Source organism: Olea europaea, chromosome 1 (genome assembly GCF_002742605.1).
Source record: "Olea europaea var. sylvestris chromosome 1, O_europaea_v1, whole genome shotgun sequence".
Classification (NCBI taxonomy): Eukaryota; Viridiplantae; Streptophyta; class Magnoliopsida; order Lamiales; family Oleaceae; genus Olea; species Olea europaea.
In genome coordinates, this window is record NC_036237.1 from 31,247,978 (window position 1) to 31,257,039 (window position 9,062).

The 9,062-nt window shown below is 37.0% G+C and overlaps 1 protein-coding gene across 8 annotated transcripts; it reads left to right on the forward strand.

The window, feature by feature from the left end:
- Positions 1-1,196: 1,196 nt before the first annotated feature.
- On the forward strand, positions 1,197-8,765 carry LOC111401076 (DEAD-box ATP-dependent RNA helicase 37-like). 8 transcript variants are annotated; one of them, XM_023028622.1, is made up of 8 exons: positions 1,197-1,480; positions 2,100-2,862; positions 2,962-3,045; positions 3,753-3,995; positions 4,785-4,952; positions 5,476-5,589; positions 7,478-7,928; positions 8,231-8,765. In XM_023028622.1, the coding sequence occupies exons 1-8, from the start codon at positions 1,422-1,424 to the stop codon at positions 8,257-8,259; spliced, it is 1,911 nt and encodes a 636-aa protein (XP_022884390.1). In that variant the 5' UTR covers positions 1,197-1,421; the 3' UTR covers positions 8,260-8,765. The 8 variants fall into 8 exon arrangements, with proteins under 8 accessions (XP_022884390.1, XP_022884398.1, XP_022884432.1 ...); XM_023028630.1 differs by having other exon boundaries at positions 7,478-7,853; positions 8,177-8,765; XM_023028664.1 differs by lacking the exon at positions 8,231-8,765 and having other exon boundaries at positions 1,200-1,419; positions 1,940-2,862; positions 7,478-8,163.
- The last annotated feature ends 297 nt before the right edge of the window (positions 8,766-9,062 follow it).

The window sequence follows — 9,062 nt, forward strand, 5'->3', positions numbered from 1 at the left end:
CATTGATGATTGAGATCCTTGAAAATTGTCTTTGTACGGCACCATTGGCCCTTGAAATCCACAGTCCACGATCACATGTGCACTGGTCGTGCATTGGCCATCTTTGGGCATTGGATTCTTGGTTGATTTGACTCAGGGAGGAATATCATATTCAATTTGAAAAATTCATTTTGCAGAATTGATTTAGGAAAATTTGATTTGAGAAATATGTAGACAGTGATTCATGGTGTTGGGTGATTGGCAGGCGAATTGAGAGATGGTGCTGGCAATCACGATAGTGGAGGTTTTTTGTTAGGGTGGACGTAGAGGTGGGGCTAGATAGGTTGGAGAAGAGGTGGGATGAAGAAGAAACACTTTTTCCATTTTTTTTCTAATTTTTAAATTTAATTAATGTTTTTATTTAATTTGATAAATAGAAGTTACTATTTTGCTCTTTAAAAAAATATTTAAAATGTTGTCAAACTCAATTTTTTGGTTAACTAACTGTAAATTGGATGTTTTCCATTGGGTGGGGCTGGATAAGTTGAAGAAGAGGTGAGAGGAAGAAGAAACCCTTTTTCCATTTTTTTTTCGGTCTTTAAATTTAATTAATGTTTTTATTTAATTTGATAAATAGGAAGTTACTATTTTGTCCTTTAAAAAATATTAAAATTGTTGTCAAACTCAATTTTTTGGTTAACTAACTGTAAATTGAATGTTTTCCATCCATTAGGGTCGCACCTGCAATGTTTATATACATATAATTTTTCGTTATATGTATATAAATTATAAAGCTGTATTTGCCCTTATTTGAGCCCCATTTTGGGAGAAAAATATATTATCGATATTGAATTTTTGAAAAATTTGTGATCAACAGGTAAGCAAAGGTTTTCAATTTATATATAAAATTATTTTATTGAAAAATGTAATATTGAAAATAAACTTTTGAAAATACGGGGCACAAAGGCTTAATTTTTTTGAGGAGAACGAGGGGCATTTGTTTTCCATTTTTGTAAAAATAAAAATGAAAAATATAATCGTTATGGAATCCACACAAGAGATAAAAATTAAAATTTTATAACTTGATATGATAAATAACGATCATCTTTTTTATTTTAATGAAAAAAGAATATAAAACAAACGGAACCTAATAATAGAATAGAATGTGGGTAGGCAGACATTTTACAAATTGAAGCCCAACCAACCAGCCGCAATACGTAAGACGTACGGAGACCTCAAGTCAGTATCGTTTATTAAGCAGAGACGCAAGATCAACATACGGAGGAGATATACACTATTTTAAATACGCCGAGAATAATGATTTAGACTTTTTTCAGAGAGACAAAGACCAAACAATAAAAGATATTTTCAACGTTTCCTTCGATCGCGTACCGCGTGTTCTTCTCGAAATTAGGGTTTCTCCTTCTTCGATTTTATTTTGTATGTCCCTATCTGTTAATCTGCCTTCATTTTTACGGCTATGTGGTAGATTTATAAGATCGTGAGTAAACGTTACCGACTTGTGTCCAGTTACTTGTTCATTTATTTATATAGAGATGGGTTTAAGACCAAACAATAAAAGATATTTTCAACGTTTCCTTCGATCGCGTACCGCGTGTTCTTCTCGAAATTAGGGTTTCTCCTTCTTCGATTTTATTTTGTATGTCCCTATCTGTTAATCTGCCTTCATTTTTACGGGTATGTGGTAGATTTATAAGATCGTGAGTAAACGTTACCGACTTGTGTCCAGTTACTTGTTCATTTATTTATATAGAGATGGGTTTTGGAAAATGATTACATTCCGCATTCCGAGAAATTATTGCATTATTTGTTGCTATATTTGCACACATGTGTTACTTGTGTAGGTGCATGTATGGAAAAGTGTAGATCAAAATTGGCCTTTATATTTATTTGTTTGCTAATGGTTTTACTTTTCTACATTTTTATATGTTTTGATCAGGATTTTGACGCGAGGATCTGTATAAATATAAATTTGGGATTTTTTTCCTAAAGTTTTGATGGTTTCGAAAATTTTGGGATTTTTATTGGAATTTCGGTGCTGAAAGAGGATTATTGAATAGAAAACTGAGGGTTTTGTGTATTTATTTTTTTCTGGGCAGAGAAGGGCTGAATTTTGATTTTTTGAGTATGCCAACATCATGGGCTGATTCAGTTGAGAATGCGGCACCCGTTGGTGGTGTAGGGACAGCATCCACCCAGTCCCGTGGAGGTCGATCTGCATATGTTCCCCCACATCTTAGAAATAGGCTGTCCTCGTTAGACACACCAACAGCTCCCGTTTCCTATGCCACTGCTGCTTTGGGTAATGACTGCTTGGGATACAGTGGTCTGTCTGCAGGGGGGAGTCATTCCGGTGGTCCTAGAGGTGGTGGTGGCCGCATTGGTGGTGGTTGGAACAATAGAAGTGGTGGTTGGAATAATAGAAGTGGTAGGGAAAGGGAGGTGAATCCTTTTGGAGATGATGATGATGATACCGAACTGGCATTTGGTGATCAAGAGAACACAGGCATCAATTTTGATGCTTATGAGGATATCCCAGTGGAGACTAGTGGGGAAAATGTTCCTCCTCCTGTGAATACATTTGCAGATATTGATCTAGGTGAAGTACTGAACCAGAATATTAGGAGATGCAAGTATGTGAAGCCAACCCCTGTGCAGCGGCATGCAATACCAATCTCAATCGCTGGCCGAGATCTGATGGCTTGTGCTCAGACTGGTTCTGGGAAGACGGCTGCCTTTTGCTTTCCCATAATTAGTGGAATCATGAGGGGTAACCATTTTGCTCAGAGACTGCCACGCATGCCACGCATGGCATTTCCAATGGCTCTCATTCTTTCACCGACAAGGGAGCTTTCATGCCAAGTGGGTTTATAAGTTCGACTAGTTCTGATATGATGTATCCTTTGTTTGTTAGCTTAATTATGTTGTGCTGGAAATTCAACTTTGCTTCTTGGCATGCAGATTCATGATGAAGCTAAGAAATTTGCATATCAAACTGGTGTCAGGGTGGTTGTTGCTTATGGTGGTGCACCCATTAATCAACAGGTCTTGTTTTTCTTCTTCTTCTTCTTCTTCTTCTTCTTCTTCTTTTTATATGTTTTTCCATGTTAATTTCTGCATCGTTGACTTGAAACTGAACTGTATATTTTCTTTTTGTGGAAAATTCAAAATTTGTAAATGAATTGTATCTCCGGTTGCATGTGAAGTGTGGTTTATTATTCTTTTTTGTTATTTGTTTCCTGGTTCCACATTTATCGCACACTTTTCATGTGTTCTGCTTGCATTTTGTAATGCATATTTCCCAAGTTCGTCAAGTTCAATCTGAACTTCAATCTTTGAGCGGCTTTACGTTTTTAAGTGATATCTCAATTTCCGGCTCTCGTTATGTCCAGTATTTCTGTGTTGCTTTGTCAACAACTTTAACTAATCTTAAGAAACGGAGCTTTACATGCTGTAATTTTTTTTCTTTTTATTTTAATAAAATTATACAAAACATTACTGAAAATTTATATTTTAAGGGTCCATTTTTGTACACCATGTTAGATCTGAAATACACTTCATTTCATGTGCTAACTATGCCTCCACCTGAAGAATTGCTTCATTTCACAGTTAGTTTCTCGAGTAAGCTTGATGTATTTGACTCAGTTGCTACGTGTATGTAGTGTTATGGTATCCCTTTCTTGTTAATTGCTGTCAAATTCGACTTGAGCTTAATTTGTTATTTTACACTATGGTTGATGATTTCTGGACAGCTTCGAGAACTTGAGAGAGGCGTGGATATACTTGTGGCAACTCCTGGACGCTTGGTTGATTTGTTGGAAAGAGCAAGAGTTTCATTGCAAATGATTAGATATCTAGCCCTAGATGAGGCAGATAGAATGTTGGACATGGGTTTTGAACCTCAAATAAGGAAAATTGTGCAACAAATGGACATGCCTCCTCCTGGTATGAGACAGACAATGCTGTTTAGTGCCACTTTCCCGAAAGAGATACAGGTCTGTTTTCTGTTTTGAAAGGCGTCAACACCAAGATTCTTAAATCTATTGGCTCAAGGTTATGAGTAGGCCTCATTGGAATATACTTTCTCTTCTGCATACAAATGATATGGGCACTGAATGGGTTTATATACTAGGAACCAAGTGTATATACAAGAGAATTAATACCTGTAATTGCTTGCCACTCGCCAATATTCACGTATTTATGTTGTTGATAGACTTTGTGCTTCAGCATTTTGGTTTCGTTTTGCAATCACACAAACTCGAGTATTTTTGAGGATTACAGCTGATTAAAATATGCTCTATTCCTCTTCTGCATACAAATGATATGGGCACTGAATGGGTTTATATACTAGGAACCAAGTGTATATACAAGAGAATTAATACCTGTAATTGCTTGCCACTCGCCAATATTCACGTATTTATGTTGTTGATAGACTTTATGCTTCAGCATTTTGGTTTCGTTTTGCAATCACACAAACTCGAGTATTTTTGAGGATTACAGCTGATTAAAATATGCTCTATTCCTTTGCATACAAGTATATTAGGTGCAGAATGCTAGAAACTAAACTGTTCTTTTGTACTCTGATCTAAGTCAGATACTTGCACACTTACGCGTTGCTGAGAGTTAGGGTTGATTCTTGAATATTGCTTCTAGTTGTCGAAATAGGTAGACATAGAATTCTGATTTTCTACCCCAATCTGAATTTAGAAATGAGATAAGATACGTGCTCATTCTTTTAATTATTTCTTTTTTCTGATCTTTTGCAACTTTTGGTTGACATGCAGACACTGGCTGCAGATTTTCTATCCGCTTACATCTTTCTGGCTGTTGGAAGAGTTGGTTCTAGTACTGATTTGATTGTCCAAAGAGTTGAATATGTTCACGAGAGTGATAAAAGAAGTCATTTAATGGACCTCCTCCATGCACAGAAGGCAAATGGTGTCCATGGCAAGGTAAGATTGTTTTGAGTTGGAGTGCTTCCATATAAAGCTTGGCATGTTCCTTTTCCCCTTCTCCTCTTCATTTTTAGTACTGCAGTCATTTGGCTTTCTTTTTGGTATTCTATATATGTTATTAAAACATAAAGCAAGTCTTTCATAGGAGTAATATCAAGTATAATATTTAACGCTCGGGAGATTGGGGAGGAGTTGGGTTTGGGTTTGGGGAAGGAATCAATATTGTAGAGAAGACTGCTCTTGGAATTTTGTGTGTGTGTGTGTGTGTGTGTGTGTGTGTGTATATATATATATATATATATATAGAGAGAGAGAGAGAGAGAGAGAGAGAGAGAGAGAGAGAGATTTCTGCATGGAGGTTTTCAGCTTGGTACAGGAGTGAACTTAGAAAATGCTATCAAAAGATGCACGTGAAGTGATAATATGCTTAAATGCTTCATTTTCTTAAAAAATAACTTCAGTGCCATTTAGCTTTACCATCTAGTTTAATTATTCTTGTTTTTATGCTTCCAATTTGCAGCAAGCTCTTACACTGGTTTTTGTGGAGACGAAGAAGGGAGCTGATTCACTTGAACATTGGCTTTGTATCAACGGTTTCCCGGCCACTGCTATTCACGGTGACAGAACGCAACAGGTTTGTTTAACTCTTGTGCTTGTGGGATGGGGCCTACATCTTATATGATTGGTTTAAAACTTGATTTCATATAGGCCTTCTGTTTCATTAAAACTTGTTAACTATCATCCTTCCCTCATCCCTTTCCTGCCTCTTTCTTCTAGCTCTTTACTTTCTCTTCAAGTTTTGGTTTCTATTAAAATGAATCTATCTGAACATGCTCGTTCATTTCTATTAAGGTTCCTGTGGTTTAGAAAATGAGTTATATGTGTTGGAATGCTTTACTAGGCAGCAGAAAACAATTTGTACGATCGATTGTGGCTTGTTCTAAGATTAACATTGAGTTGGAAACTGATGGGCGTCGAGATTGAAAATTGGTAAGGGATGGGAAAGGGCTAAGGCCTAGAATAGAGCATGAAAGAAGACTTTTAATGACTGATCTGCATACTGTTAAATAGGCTGGCAAGGGTGAGACAAATTCGCACAACAAAATATGAAATTTGCATTATTTGACAGCTAAACTGCCAACTAGACTGCCACATCAACTTTTTTGTTTATCAACAGACATGGACATAATGGACAAATTTTAACTACTGTTTAATTTCAATAACCGACTTGAAACAAAATGAATTTCAGTGACCAGCATGAAGTTTTGCTAAAAGTCCAGTGACTGTTGGTGTTTTTGGACTATTAGTCTTTTTAACCTTTATTTATGAACCTGAAAGACGACTTCGTCAACTAGAAAAAGGAGTAGGAATTTACCGACTTTAATTCTAAGAGTTAATGAATAATTTTGAAACAGATTAAAATATCTCGTCTAATACCCTATGTAGTATGGATGATACCAGTGTCCAGCCACCAGTGGAAAGACCAAAATACCTGAACTCTAAGAGCATCTCCAATAGGCTCTCTACTAGTCTCATGCTCTTTATTATAGAGAGTTGATCCTTATTTTAAGAAGTCGAACAAGCATTCTACTTTTAAAACTTAAAATAAAGAGTGAATTAGGCTCACCAGATGTAGAGAGCCAAACTCACACTTTATGTTATAGGTTTAATTATATCTTAATTATTTTTTCAATGCGCTTATTGGAGGAAAGCAACTAAAAAACATTGAGAAAAATGTTGATTCGCAAGTATTCATTGGAACAAGCCAATTAAAGAATAAATAGGAAAAGTTTGTTGGACCTTTATAAAATTTTCACACTTTATTTTTTAATATTCATCAAGAGGCCCTCGATATAGAAAATTATTCCATTTAAAGTTGAGAGCATTGTTATAAGATGCTAAAAGTTATTTAACCTGTTTAAATGAAATAGCATCATCAGCATCACCACTAGATTTTGTTATGTTCATCCCGATTCTTGTTTTTATATAATCTACAAGGTTTGTTCGTTGTTGCCCACATGTTGGAGGTGTTATGGATTTTTTTTGTTGGTGATTCTAAGACATCCAGTGGATAAGAACTTTATTGGCGTGAAAATCGATTTGCATTATGTCTGGTCTTGTATTTCAAATCGACAGTTTAGTATAGTCTCTGTTCGAAAGATTCTAAAGGGTGACAAATTAGCTTTGGATCCCCTGAAAGCAGCAGTTTTACATGCAATACTTTTGGAACTGACATTATTAGATTTCTGTGCAATATGTTTATATAATCTCTGTTAGTTTATTATACTATTACAGTTATGTTTCCTCACGTGGTTTGGAGTTCTGGTCTGTTCTCTCCCTCTTACTTTCCTGTATGAGCCTAAATATCGGGTAAACAGAGATAGAATGTAGGAATGATTCTTGAGATTTTTCTCTGTCTTGCATGTCACCACAGCCTAAGAAATTTAATTATCCCCATCCTCACGCATTTGGAGTCATTTAACATTACTTTAATTCCTTTTGTTAATTTTCCATGGCTGTAGGAGAGAGAACAAGCTTTGCGATCATTTAAAAGTGGCATGACTCCAATTTTGGTTGCAACAGACGTGGCAGCACGTGGTCTTGATATCCCTCATGTTTCACATGTTGTTAACTTTGATCTTCCTAACGACATTGACGATTATGTCCACCGTATAGGACGCACTGGCCGTGCAGGTAAAACTGGGTTGGCAACTGCCTTTTTTAACGAGAATAATTCCTCCTTGGCAAGATCATTGTCCGACTTAATGCAAGAAGCAAACCAAGAGGTGCCTGCATGGCTGTCCCGATTTGCAGCCAGGTCAACCTATGGGAAAAATCGACGTGGAGGAGGCCGATTTGGTGCTCGTGATTTCCGAAGGGATTCATCCTTCAGTCGAGGTGGTACTGACTACTACGGTGTGGGGAACATGGGAAATAACTATGGTGCTTCTGGTGGTTATGGCGGAGCTTCTGGTCCTGGTGTGACTAGTGCGTGGGACTAACAACCTACAGTTTGGCTATTGCAAAATGCAGTTTTATCTTAGCAAACTTCTGTTCTTAGAGGGGAATCTATTGGCTTTTGTTTTTTCGAATTCCACTTTTCAGCATTGAAGTCCTTCGGTTGAACCCCCATCCCCGATTGAGGGTGGGTTGATATGGGGAATAAGGATTGAGATGTTCGATGTTGGCAAGCAATGGAGAGAGAATTACTAACGGTCGAGGTGGTACTGACTACTACGGTGTGGGGAACATGGGAAATAACTATGGTGCTTCTGGTCCTGGTGTGACTAGTGCGTGGGACTAACAACCTACAGTTTGGCTATTGCAAAATGCAGTTTTATCTTAGCAAACTTCTGTTCTTAGAGGGGAATCTATTGGCTTTTGTTTTTTCGAATTCCACTTTTCAGCATTGAAGTCCTTCGGTTGAACCCCCATCCCCGATTGAGGGTGGGTTGATATGGGGAATAAGGATTGAGATGTTCGATGTTGGCAAGCAATGGAGAGAGAATTACTAACCTGTTAGGATTTGCAGTGTCTTCTTCTACTTCCTTTTTGTCTCTTTAAATTCTTGAAGGAATTTTTCTTTTTCTTTTTCCTCCCCCCCCCCCCCCCCCCCCGGTGATGTTGGAATCTGGAGTGGAAGGGTAGAGGGTTCAGTTAGTGCCAGCATTCTACTTGTACATCTCACAGGTTTATTATTTTCTTACTGTTGGTTGTAAATACCTTCTGAAGATCCCCATCAGGGTATTTCAATGACTGATTTTAACTTTTGATTATGTTGTAATATTCTACTTAGCACCAAGTTTCTCATGTATGCATTTTTCATCCTTTTTAGTCTTTTTGAGTTTCTAATGATGTTTTATTTCCCTAATAAACAATCTTATAATCATAAAGAAATTCCTTGAATTCCGGTTAACGTTATTCAATATATAACTGAAAAATCTTCTTCGAAGATTGCTGCTCACTGCCACCACAACCAGCGCTGTCCCAAGGCAAAGCCTGGAAAGCCTTATCTTTTCAAGAACGAACAGTCAAGAACTGATCCACATCAAGTTCCTTGTTAATAAGCCCAACGGTCAAGTAATATCTCAATTCAAACCAAAAGAA